The sequence below is a fragment of the Dendropsophus ebraccatus genome, chromosome 5 (genome assembly GCF_027789765.1).
Source record: "Dendropsophus ebraccatus isolate aDenEbr1 chromosome 5, aDenEbr1.pat, whole genome shotgun sequence".
Classification (NCBI taxonomy): Eukaryota; Metazoa; Chordata; class Amphibia; order Anura; family Hylidae; genus Dendropsophus; species Dendropsophus ebraccatus.
The window spans coordinates 107,850,925-107,869,916 of NC_091458.1; the positions used below are offsets into that span (position 1 = coordinate 107,850,925).

The 18,992-nt window shown below is 40.2% G+C and overlaps 2 protein-coding genes across 6 annotated transcripts in view; both read left to right on the plus strand.

Annotated features, from left to right (window-relative positions):
- NPAS2 (neuronal PAS domain protein 2) overlaps window positions 1-16,360 on the plus strand; it is a 72,623-nt gene extending 56,263 nt beyond the window's left edge. For 4 of the 5 annotated variants that reach the window (XM_069970945.1, XM_069970947.1, XM_069970948.1 and 1 more), the window contains 5 exons: window positions 5,884-6,099; window positions 7,078-7,268; window positions 9,357-9,440; window positions 13,347-13,515; window positions 14,377-16,360. In XM_069970945.1, the coding sequence (XP_069827046.1) occupies window positions 5,884-6,099; window positions 7,078-7,268; window positions 9,357-9,440; window positions 13,347-13,515; window positions 14,377-14,511 (795 nt within the window). In that variant the 3' untranslated portion in view covers window positions 14,512-16,360. The remainder of the gene's footprint in view (window positions 1-5,883; window positions 6,100-7,077; window positions 7,269-9,356; window positions 9,441-13,346; window positions 13,516-14,376) is intronic. The other variant, XM_069970946.1, reaches the window with a different exon arrangement.
- The window catches only part of RPL31 (ribosomal protein L31), a 384,238-nt gene that overhangs the window by 217,668 nt on the left and 147,578 nt on the right, over window positions 1-18,992 (plus strand). The window lies entirely within an intron of this gene.

An 18,992-nucleotide genomic window follows, 5' to 3' on the forward strand; every position in this document is an offset into this window, starting at 1 on the left:
AATAACACATAGCCCCCCAAAAAGACAAAAGCATATGCACAAAAAGGTAGCACATCACAAAAATACTTTATTATAACATTATCGAAAATACGAAAAATGCAAAAGATGCCATCCAATCAATTATGCAGGAGTAAAGCAATAAGGGAGACAAACCCCAAACACTACCCTACATTAAAAACACTTAAAATGTCAACATGAGACCTGCCGGTGTTCCAGCAAGGTCTAATCAACCACACTGACCCTGGACTGTATGAACAATGTTAAAGTCTAGCAAAACTGCCTAAGCAGGATCCCCGTGACATATGACATCACCATAATGGTATATACATGAAATGAGAAAATGAAAACGATCCCCATATACAGTCCTAAAAGATATGGAAAGTAGGTCAGAAAGGCAAGAGTCACCCCACACGTTCCGCCGCCCAGCGGCTTCCTCAGGGATGTAGGTAATGAAGTAAGGGGCATACTATATATACATATAAAACATGTGAAAACAATCACAGTTTCAATGAGGTATCATACCATGTGCAGGAGAATCCGGCGTCCAGTGGTAGCGGGCGCCATCTTGGAGAAGCTGCGCATGCGCAGTAGGTCCCAATGATGAACACAAGAGGCCAAACTAAAAAAGCTACAAAAATATGGTGACCGTAACCTCTGAGCATGCGCAGTAGGTCCAAAGAGGTAAACATAAGAAGCCAAACTAAAAGAACTACAATGATATGGAGACTGTAACTGTAGACGGAGGCTCCGCGCCATTATAGGGTAGTCACGCATGCGCATTCATCCTAACAAGTTATCTATTGTGCAAATCATATCCAAAGTGGCTCATATATATATGTTGTCGTGGAACATTGGCGATGACATAAATAAAAAACTGAAAATACCTAAACTATAGAAAGTGCATAAAGTCAATATCCATATAGTGCTAAATTTAAAAATAGTGATAACAATATTATAAATGAACAGATAATGCATGACGACTCAATAGTCCACCACATTGTTACATGCAAATTACAATTATGTAGTGGGAAATGCTATTATAATAGCAACATCCGCTACCATGGTAGCTAGAGTGGAAAATGCTATAGAAACATCCACTATTAGGTACAATAAAATGCAGGAAATGCTATACTATAGCAACATCTACTATTACGTGCAGAAAAATAGCCACAGAATCCTGTGCAATGTAATGCGGCGCATTATAAGGTAGCCCATAACCAAAAGGTCCTATCCAATAAAATACAGTATGGCATGTTATAAGATTATACATAACGGCATATTAGAGGAATATGGCCCCAAAATCATATCCAAAATAGTACTGTATGGCGTATTATGAAGACCTACAATATGATGCATTATAAAGTAGCCCATAGTCACAAAAACATGTCCATTAAAGTGCCATATGGCCCCAAAATCATATCCAAAATAGTACTGTATGGCGTATTATGAAGACCTACAATATGGCGCATTATAAAGTAGCCCATAGTCACAAAAACATGTCCATTAAAGTGCCATATGGCCCCAAAATCATATCCAAAATAGTACAGTATGGCGTATTATGAAGACCTACAATATGGCGCATTATAAAGTAGAGCATAGTCACAAAAACACAAAAATCACAACCCTGCCTGTTTGTTTACATTGTTTACATTCGGATGCCGCATGGGGGATGGTTGTCCTTAGACATATGCACATTCAGAATTTTTTATTCTGGTTTGCATATTCATCCCTCCATGCGGGTCCGTAGGTTTATAATTTTATTTATATTTTTTATTCACTTTTTATTTTGTTAGTATTTATCTTTTGTGGTGGGCAGTTATTTTATATATAGTTTTTTGATCACCATAGGAGATCGACAATGATTTCATATACAGTTTTTTATCACCATTGGGGACCAATGATTATTATTATTTACACGGTCTCATATAATTTTTCACTTGATGTTTTTTTTCACTGGCATTTTAGTTTATAGTACATGCATTTCTAGGATATCTCTTAATATACACGATTTGATTTTTGGTTATAATTTGGGTTTACATTTATGTATAGTGTATTTTGTATGGCTTTGTGCCCCGTGTTTTCTTGTTTATATGTAGCTTCCTCCATGTACAAACTATTAACATAACTTCTAACATCCCTGAGCTTTCTGCTCATTATGGGTGACCCTCAGCATTCCAACACGCTATTCGCTTCCGTTACATGGCTTATGTCTATGTGACAATATGTCTTGTGTGGCATTATGTCCTATGATGATATGTCTTGTGTGGCATCATGTCCTATGGTGATGGGTTTTTCAACCCTAGCCGACTTCACTGTGTGTTATTCTATAACATGCCATATGGCACTTTAATGGACATGTTTTTGTGACTATGGGCTACTTTATAATGCACCATATTGTAGATCTTCATAATACGCCATACTGTACTATTTTGGATATGATTTTGGGGCCATATTCCTCTAATACGCCGTTATGTATAATCTTATAACATGCCATACTATATTTTATTGGATAGGACCTTTTGGTTATAGGCTACCTTATAATGCGCCGCATTACATTGCACAGGATTCTGTGGCTATTTTTCTGCACGTAATAGTAGATGTTGCTGTATAGCATTTCCTGCATTTTATTGTACCTAATAGTGGATGTTGCTATAGCATTTCCCACTCTAGCTACCATGGTAGCGGATGTTGCTATTATAATAGCATTTCCCACTACATAATTGTAATGTGCATGTAACAATGTTTAAGTGGTGGACTATTGAGTCATCATGCATTATCTGTTCATTTATAATATTGTTATCACTATTTTTAAATTTAGCACTATATGGATATTTACTTTATGCACTTTCTATAGTTTAGGTATTTTCAGTTTTTTATTTATGTCATCGCCAATGTTCCACGACAACATATATATATGAGCCACTTTGGATATGATTTGCGCAATAGATAACTTGTTAGGATGAATGCGCATGCGTGACTACCCTATAATGGCGCGGAGCCTCCGTCTACAGTTACGGTCGACATATCTTTGTAGTTCTTTTAGTTTGGCTTCTTATGTTTACCTCTTTGGACCTACTGCGCATGCGCAGAGGTTACGGTCGCCATATTTTTGTAGCTTTTTTAGTTTGGCCTCTTGTGTTCATCATTGGGACCTACTGCGCATGCGCAGCTTCTCCAAGATGGCGCCCGCTACCGCTGGACGCCGGATTCTCCTGCACATGGTATGATACCTCATTGAAACTGTGATTGTTTTCACATGTTTTATATGTATATATAGTATGCCCATTACTTCATTACCCACATCCCTGAGGAAGCCGCTGGGCGGCGGAACGTGTGGGGTGACTCTTGCCTTTCTGACCTACTTTCCATATCTTTTAGGACTGTATATGGGGATCGTTTTCATTTTCTCATTTCATGTATATACCATTATGGTGATGTCATATGTCACGGGGATCCTGCTTAGGCAGTTTTGCTAGACTTTAACATTGTTCATACAGTCCGGGGTCAGTGTGGTTGATTAGACCTTGCTGAAACACCGGCAGGTCTCATGTTGACATTTTAAGTGTTTTTAATGTAGGGTAGTGTTTGGGGTTTGTCTCCCTTATTGCTTTACTCCTGCATAATTGATTGGATGGCATCTTTTGCATTTTTTGTATTTTCGATAATGTTATAATAAAGTATTTTTGTGATGTGCTACCTTTTTGTGCATATGCTTTTGTCTTTTTGGGGGGTTAACTGACTGCAATGGCAATGCATTGAAGTCAAAGGGAAGACGGACGTGCAATGCACACAATGCATTGAATAACAGACATTTTTACAGCGGACAGCAAAATAATAAATATGATCATTATTTTCAGACGTCTTTTGCAAACAGCGGACGTTTTTTATTAGTTGCTCACACACATTTTTTTTTTTCCACCGTTCTTTCTCCGTTTTTACTATTAAATTCAATGGACTTTTCAATTAAGCCGCACCCAAAGTCCAATTAGTAATCCCAAACTAGAATAATAACTAGTAATAACTAGTCACTAATAATAACTAGTCACTGCACTAAGGTGAGGCCAGACAGCTAAATAACGTCCGTTATTTTAGACTCCGTTATTTTAACTGAGCTGAAAAACTATTGTGTGTTTTAGTGTCAAATAGTCCCAAGTTTTTGCTCAATTAATAATTTGTGCAAAACTTTGCAACTTTTAGATTGTAGTTCACTTTCTGAGTAAAAAATGTGTGCGACAGCATGAACTTTTGTATTTGTAGCTATTCTCACTTATGTAGTACGTCAGTCCTAAATAAAATACCCCCAGCTGGATTTACTAAGAGCTGAACACCTCCTAGTAAAGTCGACTGGCCCTGCATTGCGAGACGAATCTGCTTGGGAGCAGGTGTAGATTTGTATCATGATTTACACCTGCAAGCGGGCATAAATCATAAAAAAAAATCAGGCGCCAAAGGAGGCCTCACCTTCTTCCCACTAGCGGTTAGTCTGCATCCACACAGATGCTAAGAATAGAGGAAACAGACACAGGGATGGAGTTTGCAGGGTGGTAACTAAGGGGAAAATGCCATAAACTAGTGATTGAATGGTTAGATATAGTGCTACTCCTCATACACATACACAGGACAACTTATCCTGAAAAGTTATCTGAAGTGGCAGTGTACAACTTTAGGCTATGTTCACACTACGTAAAACTACGGCCGCAGTTTTGCGGGGTGGAACATAACCTTACTTTCAATGGGATCCCAGCCAGAGCGTACACACATCGTATACGCTCCAGCCGGGATCTATGCGGCGCCGCAAATAACTGACAGGTCAGTTTTCTGCGGCCGGAATCCAGTGAATTCCGGCCGCAGAAAGACCTATCTGATCACACAGTGAAGCGAACGGCTCCGGCCGCTTGCTTCACTGTGTGCTATGGCAAGCTCTGATGCAGGCGCATCAGAGCTCCGCGGCCGGAAAGATCACCTGGACGGTACTTAAGTACCGGCCAGGATGATGCGGGCTAAGACCGGCCGTTCCGTGACCCGTGACACGGAATGGCCGGATGTTCATGTAATGTGAACATAGCCTTAACCAGAAAACACTGATTGTTCCCTAGGCAGTACCACTGGCTTACCATGTATAACTCAATCCAGATCCACCTGCACCTATTTAAACTAGCTCGACCTACCATTTATTTGCCTAAGCATTATTGGACTCTTGGATTCCAAGAAAGGGTGTGCTAGTATCCCAATGATCAAAGACTAAAGAAGAAGCATCTTCCCTGTCCTTACCATTTCAGGCTATGTTCACACTACGTAAATCTACGGCCGTAGTTCTCACAGCAGAAATACAGCCGTAGATTTGCGGGGTGGAACATAGCATTGTTTGCTATGGGATCCCGGCTGGAGCGTACCGCATCAGAGCTCCACGGAGGAAAGATCATCCGGCGATGATCCGGGCTGAGACCGGCCGTTCCGTGACCCGGCCGCAGTCGCGGAACGCCCGGTCTCATCCGTGGTGTGAACATAGCCTCACAGTGGTAAGCATCCATAGTCCCCATCAAGTGAAAAAAGAGGTTTTCCAAGAAAAAAAAACTATTAATAGCCATAGTTGACACCCATGCCAATCAGCTGTTTGCACTCCGCTCTATACTAGAATTGAGGCCAAATGGAGTTGGCTCTTTGTAGTGGTGGTGCCACATAACTGCAGCCTCAGCTCCTATTGAAGTAAATAGGAACCAAGGCTGCACTAACACAATGTTGCTGCAACCTGTCCAGGATGAAGCGCAGGTAGCCTGCTTTGTGAAATGTCTTACCTCAAAAAAATTGTTTGTAAACTATTTTTTAATGAATAATTAATTCTGTTCTAAAACAAATATTACAATCTTTGAATTTTTCTGTCAGGTGTTTTACCAACCTCAAATTGTCTCTGTGAACCTTAGCAATGTACAACCGAGTGATCCCCAGCAGCAACAAATGCACCTGAGGTCTGGCCTGATACCTCAGCAACAACAGATGATGTCTACTTCTTCAGCTTCAGGGCAGATGCCAACCTCTCAAATTTCAAACCAGAATCTGATACCACCTGTCATGAGAGATGGCAGTGTCATGTCCTCCAAGGTAGCATGTCATTTCTATTAGTTCTTTATTATACATTTGATTTAATCAAAAGACTTTGGATTTCCTTCAGAATTTTGTTATTTAACCACATTACATTAACAATACATTCGGAATAGCCCTCACAAATATGTCCCTTTTCTTAGGATGAACTTTCACCCTAAACGCCCAAATTGGGGCCTGGCTTTTTTTTTTCTTCTTAAAAACACTGTGGCCAGATGTTTGCTGAGAGTCAATGGGGAGATATGAAATGCCATACCCACATGATGTTTTTGTGTTTGGTGTTTTTTTCTGGGCATTTCAGTATTTTTCTGCTGTTTTGCCATTTTTTAGACTCACAGTAGGCTATGCGTTTGGTGTTTACATAAAAAAATAGCAAAGAAGTGTTGTGTCTATATGCATATTAGCGTTTTTCTGGTGTTTCTTCCCCAGTTCATCAATAGAAATGCCGGAATCACATGACTTGTAAAGAAAAAAAAACACCTAGAAAAACTGCTGCCAGCTTTTTGGATGTTAATTTGTGGACGAGAGGGGGCATCTAAAGAAATTGAACGCCGTCCTAGGGCTTCCAGGACAACATGAATACAGCCATAAGGCTGTATCCATGTTTTCTAGGACTCCTTATGGTGGCACCCAACTTCTCCAGCTGCAAGAAGTCAAATGCTAAAAGTTTGGGTTCAGAGAAGTTGCTGAATCTGGACACTTGTGTCTATTCATTTTTGCTATTGTGGGTCTGCAAAAGAAATTAACACCTACTGCCAGATTCCACCACATTACAGCTGGTCCCTAAGGTCTCCAGGGACCAGCTGTTATTATTATTAATTTTGCTAATTATTAATTATTGCTAAAAGACGCTCAAAACATAAAATTTGCTGTCTGCAAAAGGCATACCCTATAACAATTGCAGAATAAAAGTACCATAGATTGTATGATTGTTTGTAATCTACTATTACAATGTTATCATATTGGCATGTGTTTTAGGGACAGAAACCACTGGGAAGCGTGTCAGGAATATCAAGCAGTGCTCACTCAATTAGTATAATCCCTACCTCACCACTCAATGCTCCCACAGCATTGTCACAAAATATAAATACAGCACCCTCTGCTGGTGTGCAGCAGGATAACACCCAGAATCACAGAGCTCCAGATTTCAGTCATGACAGACAGCTCAGGTAAGAATATTCATATCACAATATACTGTATTTTGTGCATTATCATACTTTATTCTGAAATTCTTTCCGTGGTGTAAAATGCTTTCAAAAGTACTAGAGGTCTGAAAATGCCTTAACTGTTTAACTTCTGATGTATTAGATATTTATATTAAAGAAGTCCTATGAAATAAAAAATAAAAAAATTCAGGAAGCCAGGGGGGTGCTGGAACATAATAAAGTATTCTTACTTGTCCCCGTAGCGTCACCACAAGTTCCCAACAGCCGTCGGCCACCAGCAGCTCTTCCAGCTTCAACGCCACATAGGCGGGTGATCGATTGCCCACCCTGATCACTGAATGGCTGAGCGGGCAATTGTTCAGCTGGGCCATGAAGTTGCAGCTGGATGAGGTGGGTACATGACTTACCCGCATTTCAACTGAAAATGACAGCCGGCGGCCGTTAGCGGGATCCATAAGCAGCGATACAGAGGCAAAGGAATGTGTAAGTTAACATTGTTTGTTAACTTCCCCCGCCTTCAAGCACCCCCCTGCCTGCCTCGATTTCTATTTCATTGGACTTAGGATTTGTTTCCCCCCCCCCCAGTCAGTCAATTTATTGAACTTTTAGTGTAATAAAACAAAAATAAGAACAACACACATCCCATCCCTGTCCCTTTTGGAAAAAAAAAGCCCCATAGTTCTCTTTTAAAGGCTGCAAAACCTCCAGTCTACTGGCTGTGGAGGCTGATCAGACTCTGCTACAGAAGCATTGCCAGGAATAACACTGAGCACAGAGATCAGTGTTACACAGAGAATACACAGAGCAGTACTGCATTGTAGTGGGTCTGTAAAAGTGAAACTAAAGTAAAACTAAATGTACACGCCGCCCCCCCACCCCCCGCACACACACGCTAAAATAAATAATTAAAAATATATAATTCCCATTTTTTAGAAAAAGTGTTATGTATTTGGTATTTGGTACTTACATATGTCCTTGTTATATATAACCAAGCTGCAGAATAAAAATTCTTTTTTACCGCATCAAAAAATAAATAAATAAATAAAAAATGTTCATTTTTTTGCTCACCCTTCTTTCATAAAAATTATTTATAATAATGATAATTGAGCAACAATTGATCAAAACATCAGCTATGTAAAAGAATCCCAAAGAAGCTAAAGCAGTGGTGGGAAACTTACGGCCCCTTCAGCTGTTGCAAAACTATAAGGCCTTATTCACATGTCCTGTAAAATCCGTGACCACAAACAATTTTAGGGCCCATGAAATCCTATGTGTTTATTCACACCATGCGTGCCGTCATCAGTGCCGTGATCCTTGCCGCAAAAAAGTAGGACAGATCATAGTGCGGATGGTGGCACGGATGCCTCCCCCTGCTCCTTTCATCGCTACCGACTCTCATGTCCCCACTCCTGTGACCTGCTCCCGGCTCTCATCTCCTCCACTCCTGTCACCCACTCCCGGCTCCCATCTCTCCTGCTCCTGGCTCGTATCTCCACCGCTCCTGGCTCCCATCTCCCTCACTCCCAAGCCAGTGCATGCAAATGGATGCAATCAACAGACCTTCAGTGTTTTTCACAGAGTGGATAAAATCACGCTCCGTGAAAAACACTGGACATGTGAATGAGGCCTAATTCCCATGATGTCTGGACAGCCAAAGCTTTTGACTAAACTACAATTCCCATGAAGTCAAGACAACCCCCCCACTGCCATTTTACTCTAAGGACCCTTTTACACAGGCTGACGTAGTGACACAGAGCCCTTACAAGGCTCAATGGTAGTTTGTGCAGCCCTGGCCGTATGATTATTGAGCCGTGTAATAGACTCCGTAAGCGAGGACTGTAGCAGATGGTCTCTCACTAACATGGTGTGCTACGTAATACAGCCTTAAGTCTCTGCTCCACTTTATAAGAATGAACTAAAAGATGGACACCTAGAAGGCATGAAAGACAATATGCAAAGGGGAATACCAAGGGGACAAAAAAGTCTTGAGCTGTAACCACAGAACACTTCTTCAATAGTTCTACTGTACTGTACTTATATACTGAGCGAATAAGTTAAAATTATGATTTATGATTTATTTCTAATTTTTAGGCTACTCCTCAGTCAACCTATCCAGCCAATGATGCCAAGCCCATGCAGTGCAAGAAGATCGTCAGATAGTGGTCATATTTCACAGTATGTGGCAAGACTAATCACCAAAGTAGAAAAAAATGTTATGTTCTTTTAAATGTTGCATTAGTAAGCATATGTTTTTAGGAATATTCCAAGACCTCTTTATTCTTTCAAACTGCCATGCAATTTATATAATGCTAAATTATCAAGGATAAACTATTGTAATTTTGCCATTAAGAGTAACGGTACTATTACACAAAGGAATTATTGCACATACTTGGCTGATTAATGGCCGTTCTGGCCATTTCGTGTAATAGGTCACACTTTAAATTAACGATCAGCCAACAAGCACATTGATTGATTTAATGCTTGACCTAAAATCCTGATAACGACAGTGACGGTCTGCTGGTCGTCACTCTGTTTAATAGGGGTGGTGGCAGCAGACCGCCATTGTCTCCTACGGGCCACCTGGACAGTCCCACCAACCTCACCGCAGCCCCCCGCTTGCTGTTGGTGCGTGTAATTGTATAAACAGCGAGCAGGGAATGAGGAGAAAGCAAGCGCTAACCTCACAGGACAGGGCTCCCTTGCTATGAAATATTGGGTTGTCTAATACCACCATTAGTCTTTCAGGCTCAACAAATCCTAAATTTTCCCACAGTGTTTTAGCTGTCTTGTGTTATTTTTCTCTGCAAAAAGTGGAAACACACTAGAGGGGACATTTTGCTGGCCAAATGCCTCTTCTGTAGAGCCTACTTAATGTTCCTTTATTAAAAACTAGTGGCAGCCATTCTTTATATACAATAGACTCTGGAAATATACCACTGAGAAAACATGTGTATTGTACATTCTGAGCCCATGGTAGTTAGTGATTTAACATTAGAAAGTTACAGATTGCTTTTATATTGGGGGAGCCTTGGTATAAAAACCAAGCCAAATATAGAACATTCACTGCACAAATTAAATAACTCTAAGGCCATGTTCACATTGCGTAAGACACCGGCCATTATGTGACCTGGCCCAGTCACAGAACAGCCGGTGTCAAAGAAGATCATCCGGCCGGATGATTTTAATTTCTGATTAATTGGGATGCAGGCGCATCAGTGTGCACCCACATCCCAATTCACTCCCAATTCACTGCATGTCAGTTTTTCGTGCGGCCGGTTAGAATCCTGGCCAGAGCATATACTATGTGTATATGCTCTGACCGGGATTCCATTCATGCACATATAACTTATGTTTTGTATAAATCACGGCCGTTGTTGCAAATTGCAACTACTGGGGTGATTTATACAAAACATATTTTGTGTGAACATGGCCTAAGTATGTATATTAACGTGTAATTTTTAAAAAATTTGCAAACTTAATCAGATGACCAGATTTTGAGTATTGTTGTTTGCAGTTTCTTATAAGGTGCGTGGTGCTTGGAATTTGTTTCAGGTAGTAATAGAACATTTGTAGTGAATGCTTTGTGAATTGACCTAAAAGTAAAGGTCACTTTTGATAGGCATGATGCCTGTTTACTGTAACAGTGTAATTTTTCTAAGCCTTTATTTTTGGGGTTTGCAAACAATAGCAGAATTATCATTCACATTTCACAAGGCATATTGTCAGTGGAGATCTTAAATACATGGTTACCAGACCATTACGACAGAACAAGATGTACAGTTGCATATTGTATGACGATAAAGTTAGCAGAAGTACAGGGTGAGTGTCTAGCACGCACCACACACATAAGACCATGCCTCTACTCCAACCACTATCAGCTCTCCCAACTAAGTTCTCCACATTCTGAAGAGTATCACACACACACACACCAGCCTTTTTATTTTTTCAGAGTAGCATATTTAGGTGTCTCTAATCTGGGGGGGGTCACATTTAAAGTGGTTACGCCAAGAACAAAATGTATCTTCTATCCACTGGGACATTTTTTTTCCATTCATAGGTCTATAAGAGGTTCCAGTGGTAATCCCCTCATCCATCACCTAGTTATTCTCTATCCTGTGGACAGGGGGAAGTGTTTGATCTTGAGATAATCCCTATATAATTTCATTTAAAGCGGCTTTGTACCCACAATCTGACGCCCCCACCCCCAAACCACTTGTACCTTCAGATATCTGCTTTTAATCTGGGGTCCGTTTGGCAGGTGATGCAGTTATTGTCCTAAAAAACTAATTTTAAAATTGCAGCCCGTGCCAAACAGGAGTATCTGTGCACTAACTTTGCACCACCCCTCCGTCCCTCCTCCCCACCCTCTTCATCATTAGGAATACCACTGGAACATTTTCTCCATGCTGAACATGTGCCTAACAATCCAGCCCATGTGCCGGGCTGACACAGCTGATGAATAGGAGGCAATCTGCCTGGAGCATTCCTAATGATGAGGAGGGTGGGGAGGAGGTTACAGAGAAGGGGTGCCAACCTAATACATATGCAATGTAAGCCCGGACCGTTGGGGCTGCCAGTTTAAAAGTTGTTTTTTATTACAATAACTGCATCACCTGCCGAATGGACCCCAGGACCCCTTGGATTAACCCTTAGGCGACCCTGGACGTACCCGTACGTCCAGGGCCGCCTCCCCGCGCTCAGAGCGGGGCCGCGCGGCGGCCGCACTCTGAACCGCCGCGATCCCGGGTGCCTCATGTAGCCCGGGATCACGGCTATTAGCAGACACGGTCCGATCGCCGTGCCTGCTAATCAGGTAATCGGAGGCAGCTGTCAAAGATGACAGCTGCCTCCGATTACCGGCTGCAGATGATCCGTGGTGGTATAGTGGGGAGATCGCTCCCGGAGGAGCGATCTCCTTGTCTGATGCCGGCCGGGGACCGTTTAAGGATGGTGCCGTCCCCGGCTCGGCACTCGTTTGTTTTCAGCTGCAGCAGCCGAAAGCAAACGAGTGCCAATCTCATTGATCTTTGCTGTATAACTATACAGAAAAGATCTCAATGAGAGATCAAAGTGTATATACTAGAAGTCCCCCAGGGGAGCTTCTAGTATATGTGTAAAAGTAAAAATAAAAGTGATGTTATAAGTAAAAAGCCCTCTACCCTAATAAAAGTCAGAATCACCCCTCTTTTCCCAGGTTATAAATAAAAATAAACAAATAAATAAACAAATAAACATGTTTGCTATCGCCGCGTGCGTAATCGCCCGAACTATTAATTAATCACATTCCTCATCTCGCACAGTTAACGGCGTAAGCGCAAAAAAATCCCAAAGTGCAAAATTACACATTTTTGGTCGCATCAAATCCAGAAAAATTTTAATAAAAAGCAATCAAAAAGTCGCATATGCGCAATCAAGGTACTGATAGAAAGTTAACATCATGGCGCAAAAAATGACACCTGACACAGCCCCATAGACCAAAGGATAAAAGCGCTATAAGCCTGGGAATGGAGCGATTTTAAGGAACGTATATTTGTTAACAATGGTTTGATTTTTTTACAGGCCATCAGATACAATAAAAGTTATACATGTTATATATCGTTTTAATCGTAACAACTTGAGGAACATGCATAACAAGTCAGTTTTACCCCAGGGCAAACGGCGTAAAAACACAAACCCCCCAAATAAAAGAAATGCGTTTTTTTTTTTTTTTAATTTCACCACACTTTGAATTTTTTTTTGGTTTTGCAGTGTACTTTATGCAAAAATTCAGCCTGTCATTACAAAGTACAATTAGTGGCGCAAAAAATAAGGGTTCATGTGGGTTTCTAGGTGGAAAAATGCATGTGTTATGGCCTTTTAAACACAAAGAGAAAAAAAAATGCAAAAATTAAAATTGGCCGGGTCCTCTAAGGGTTAAAAGCAGCTACCTGAAGGTACAAGCAGTTTGGGGGGGGGGGGGGGTGTCAGATAGTTGGTACAGAGTCACTTTAATGATCCAGCAATGATTTAGTAAACCTTACACCCAAGAAAGTATTTCTCTTTAGAAACAAAAATCTCAATACTATTTCCTCTTTTCTGCAGCAGATATTTGCAAAGCCCACAAATATTAAGAAATTTGGAAGTGCAGACTTCTGTCAACAATGGCCCTATAGTGTTAATGGGTCAAGCAATCTTACATCCTGGCTTTACAACCCAACAGCAGAATATCCCACCTATGCAAGTTCAGCAGCCACAGCAGCAGTTTGTCCAGGTAGGTTTTATTAGACAGCTTCACTAAATTAATATTCTTGTTCTTTAATATCAATTAACCAATGGAAACGTAATTCCAGATTTCACTTTAAAGGGGTTGGCCACTTTATAGTAAAATAGTTCAGTATACAGTATTATTAAGTGTACTTACTGTATATACTGACAGCAGCTCCCTGTGTACCTCATAGAGCTAATATCAGCTCTCCTTTCCCAGGCTGTGCTGCCCTGCTCTGTGGTGAGTCTGTCTATAAGATGGCTGACATGGAGGAGCATGTGACCATGCCCCACCCACAAGTAACATTGAGCCTGTATATGCCTATCGTGGATACTGGCGGGCATGATCATATGCTCCTCCATGTCGGCCATCTTATGGACTGCCTCATGACAGAGCAGGACAGCACAACCTGGAGGAGGGAAGTCTGATTTTAGCTCTATGCGGTACACAGGGAGCTGCTGTCAGTAATGGCTGTGAGTACAGTTACTAATACTGTACACTGAACTATTTTACTATAAAGTGGCCGACCCCTTTAACTACTATAAATAAAAGGCTTGGTTGTAATACAGATCTAAGCTAAATGTTCTACTTGATCTGAAAAAGAACCAGTCCAACCTCTTCATTTAATTGCAAGAGTGGCGAGGACTGTGAACTTACGTAAGCAGAAGCTAATGCATGAGTTGTCAAGGAAACAGGTTATTCTTAGGTTGAAATTAAAGTGGAACATTTAAGCTTTCCTAGCAACATACTGTGCCAATCTTCCCATTCGTTTATAAGCCATGTAAACCTTTCTGTATATGTTTCACCATTGTCTTATCCATGCCAGTTCACTACTGAAAATTGTTTTACATTTATTTTCTTTACTAGGTGGCAGCAACAAGCACTTTACACAAAGATCAGTCCAATGCTTTGATTCTGCCTACTTACTCCCAGCATCAGGGGTCCCTGGGATTACAAAAGCAGATTGCCCCAAGGAGAACTAACAGTCTCTCTGAGACGTAACAAGTAGAATCACAGGTAGCAAGCCTGTAGTTCAACATTTTACAGCGAACCTCTGCTACATCACCAGAAAGGAATTGGGTTCATTCTGTTTGGTGCAGATGAAAGAGATGGGTTTGGACATGCAGAAGTTAATGTACATAGCATTCTGGAGCAAGTAATTGCTTGTTCTGGTGATGTTGTTTAAGACACACATTCTATTTATTGGTGTCAAGCTCTGAACATCAAATCTCGGTGTCCAGTACTAGAATAATCTGAAGAATCTAGAAGCAGCTCGAGGAAGAACTGAAAACTGGTGGAACAGAAAACTAACATCCTGTGTTCTCAAAACATGTTCACACTGGAATGTTCTTACTCTTAAGTCCATGTTTTTGCCTCATACCAACAGTGGAAAGTGCAGTGACCAATTGGTCTGGATGTTGACGTCTATTTCAAAAGTGGAGCCATCTTTTATTAAATACCATACATTTCCCCGAAACTGGTTACAAACCAGAAGTTTCCAGATTTTATATCGCCTTATAAACAAATAAGGGGCATATTCTTAACATGTGGAAAGGGAAGCATATTAGCTAACAAATATTATTATTATTATTATTTAGATTGAATTTAACAAGTTCCTATATATCTACATTGTGAATGAAAAGCCTCAGGGCACCCTTTTTAATTTTGTAAAAGAAAGGGAAAATGACATGACTGAATACCCCAGCAAGTAAAGAGAAAGGAGACCTATGTTTTAGGCTGTGTCCAGAGGATTGCCACTGTCTGGAAAGCCACCATTTTGGATCTAGTGCAATGGGAAGGTGGTCATGTGGCAGAATTGTCTCAACACAAAAGGTTGCTTTGTGTTCAGCTTCAGGAAATGTTCTCTTTGGTCATTGCAACTTTTTGTGTTGAGAACTGTGGAACCACAAGAGATACTGCAAATCTGATTGTAGCAACCAATATCTGGGACAATTCTGGTCTCCTCATATAAGCTACATGAGCTTCTTCCTGTTAGGGCGGCCATGTTCTGGACATAGCCTAAAAAATTGACTCAACCATTCCTGGGGTATTCAGATATGTCATTTGCCCCTTTGCTTTCTGAAATAAAAGAGTTTCCTGAGACTTTTGACTGTGGATATTCAAATTGATTGATAACCAACAGCGATGTCCAACAATAATAAAAATAATAGGAATAATCAACAAATGACTTATTAGTGAATCCAGTGAGTGCTCCATATTGGACCACGTTCTTGTTTAGAACATCATTAGATCGTTTCTGATCTTCAGAGGCATTGTTATTCCAACTATAGAAATCTAAAACATACACTGTTCAGAGAGACTACTACTGTATTATCGAAGCAGTATGGGCATGTGTGACAATTGCCTTGGAAAACACAATCATCTGACAACTAAAACAGAGGACTAAACGCACACCTTTCTGTATAGAGGGACCTGCCTTGTGTACAGGCCATCTTGTGTATAAGGTTTATATGTTCATCCTGTTTGATACTACATATTTTTTGCATACAGTACACAAGAATAAAGTGCACCTTTATATGTATGGAACAGCTACATTATGTTAAGATTACATCAGGGGGCTATGGCAGCTGTCCTGTGTTAGCATGTGATTGTAGTGGAGACATGCCTATAGGAAGAATATCTGTAGATGTTTGCTCCACTTAGTTTAGTAACTGTTGTGTGTAGTCACCATAATAGGCAAAAGACAGATGGCAAAAAAACTAAAAAAAATTCCAAATAAATTCGACCTTGTTCACCCTTTAAAATACACCAGTGTCTGACACCATTCTGATGCTGTAAAGGTATAAAATCTACTTTAAAGGGGTTCTCTGATTAAAACTTACTTGTCCCCTATCCAAAGGATAGGGGACAAGTAAGAAATTGCGGAGGAGATCAGACCTCCATGCCCCCCAGCTCCTTTGCTTTGAATACAGTCTCGGGTCGGTACATGACCCATGGCTTAATTCATTCTCTATGGGGCCACCTTAAAGAGTCGAGTGCTGTACATGGCTCTCTCCAGTGGCTCCATAGAGAATGAATAGAGCTGTGGGTCACATGCCGACCCAAGTCTGTTTTCAAAACAAAACAGCTGGGTGGCATGGAGGTCGGACCCTCCGTTATCTCTTACTTGTCTCCTTACCTTGTGGATAGGGGACAAGTAGGTTTTAATTGGAGTACCCCTTTAAGGTTGAATAAAACTTGGTATATTTGTGGTGAAAATGCACATTTTTGTTAAAAATTTTAGATTTTTTTTTGCAGTAAAACTGCACTTTTCAGGCTTTTCATTTTGGATAAGGTAATATGAACATCAACCAACAACTGCCAGATTCCCTTGCTTAGCCTAGTGCAAGTTTAATAAAAAGATTAGGATTTATCAAGCAGACACAAGATTTTATTTTTATTTTATTTATTTTATTTTTTAGAATGGGTTGTGATTGGTTGATATCTTTCTGAGACAGAAATGCAACCAATTTCTATCAGATAAATCTGGGCCTCCGTGTCTCTATACGGTCTTGAGTGTTGGTTGCATTAATTTACTGTAGTGTCAGTGCTATGCTTTAGCTACCATTGGGTTTCCACCATGGCTGCCCTATCATTCCACAGCCTCAACACCTAAGGCTTCACGTACCCGTGTTTAGAAGGCTGTTTGGTGGCGCAAAGACTTAGTCCATGTCACACAGTTCAATACCCTTTTTATAGACAAGGCCAGTTAGTTATGCATTTTATTAGAATTGTAATAAAATTCAGCAACCATTTCTATTTCATCATAATTTACTGTAAAGGGAAGAAGAAGAAAAATGTTACATTTACTATATAAATGTATATGTAATCATTAATAATTATTATATGTACAACAACATAACTAAGTAACCCAAAGTAAATGCTTAGAAAATTGACCATTTTTCTCAATATTGATTTGACTGTCTATGGGTCAGTCAGTTTAAAAGGGAGCATCTGTGTGTGTCATTAAAGGGGTTATCCAGCGCTACAAAAACATGGCCACTTTCTTCCAGAGACAGCCCCACTCTTGTCTCCAGCTTGGGTGGGGTTTTGTTGCTCAGTTCAATTGAAGGGAATGGAGCTTTTTTGCAAACCGCACCTAAACTGGAAACAACAGTCGTGTTGTCTCTCAAAGAAAGCGGACATGTTTTTGTAGCACTGGATAACCCCTTTAAGATACAGTATAATGATATGGTGCACTCAATGTGGTTGTGCTATTGAGAAACCTGGGTCTAAACTAATGCATTGTGTAAAATTAAACATATTTAAAGGAAATGTTTAATCAGAAAACGATTTATTGTTTAAAAAAATGTTTTTTATGTTAAACATCAAATTTAGCTCAAGGGGACAGAGTCTGTCTATTGTAGTCTGTGTCCATGAGGCAGGCTGTAAAGCATGTCACTAAATGCTGTTAAGAACAGCCCAGGCAATATGGCAGCCCCCATAACAATGCACAAAACATGAAATAAAAAATAAATTACTGTCAGAAAATAGATACAGATTAGAATAAAATTAGTTTTAGTATCTGATAAGTAAAGGAAGATTCAGGTGACACATTCCCTTTAAAATGTACAAACATTTTTGAATATGTACTGTTTGAGAGGCATATACTTACTAATCCCCATGTGCCTCGATTGTTTTGATAACCTGTTGCCCTAGGTTATGACCCACTATGGTGGGTCAGGCATGTTTAGTTCAACCTCAATCTCTAGGAAGTACTTAGTGATTGAATCCATGGGGGAGAAAAACAGTACAGTCATGTAAACTACTGTACTAAAAAAAACAACACACATCTGTAATCCTTTATACATATGTCTATAATACACATCTAATTTTACCAACTTTATTTCATGACATAACTTCTTTAAAGTATATACAGCCTTTGAGTAAATACATGACTTTCTGAACCTCCTTAACCCCTTAACACTTACATCAGTAAAGTGGGGGATTGACAAGGAGTAAGCTCAGGAGCATAGCCTGCGCCATATTTAGCAGGTACTGACTGTATATTACAGCTAACATTTGACACATAGCTACCAGGGTCAATAGTGACTGCAACATCTAGGCTTGACAGAACAATTGCGGGGGGATCATCGGTTTTCATGGCACTCAGGAACCTTCTAAAGACCCCTATAGCTGCTGTGTTAGATCACCTGATATCCACTGCCACAGGCAGAGGGTAACATGGACTAAAAACAAACCAAACAATAGTAAAACATACTCAACAAAAAAGAAAATTAAATATTTTACAAGGTTGAATAAGAAGAATTTTTTATAAGAAGCTAAACAGAAGAACAAGTGGACACAGTCTAAAGTTAGTTGATAGAGAATCATAAGCAATGTGAGAAAATATAAGTACATAATATCATTATTATCATTTACATATACTATTATACGTTTCTATGGGGGAGATATATGTGATATATCCCCCATCCCATGTAGTTCCCATGTTTGCCTCATGCTTGCCAGTCAACTTTCATTTT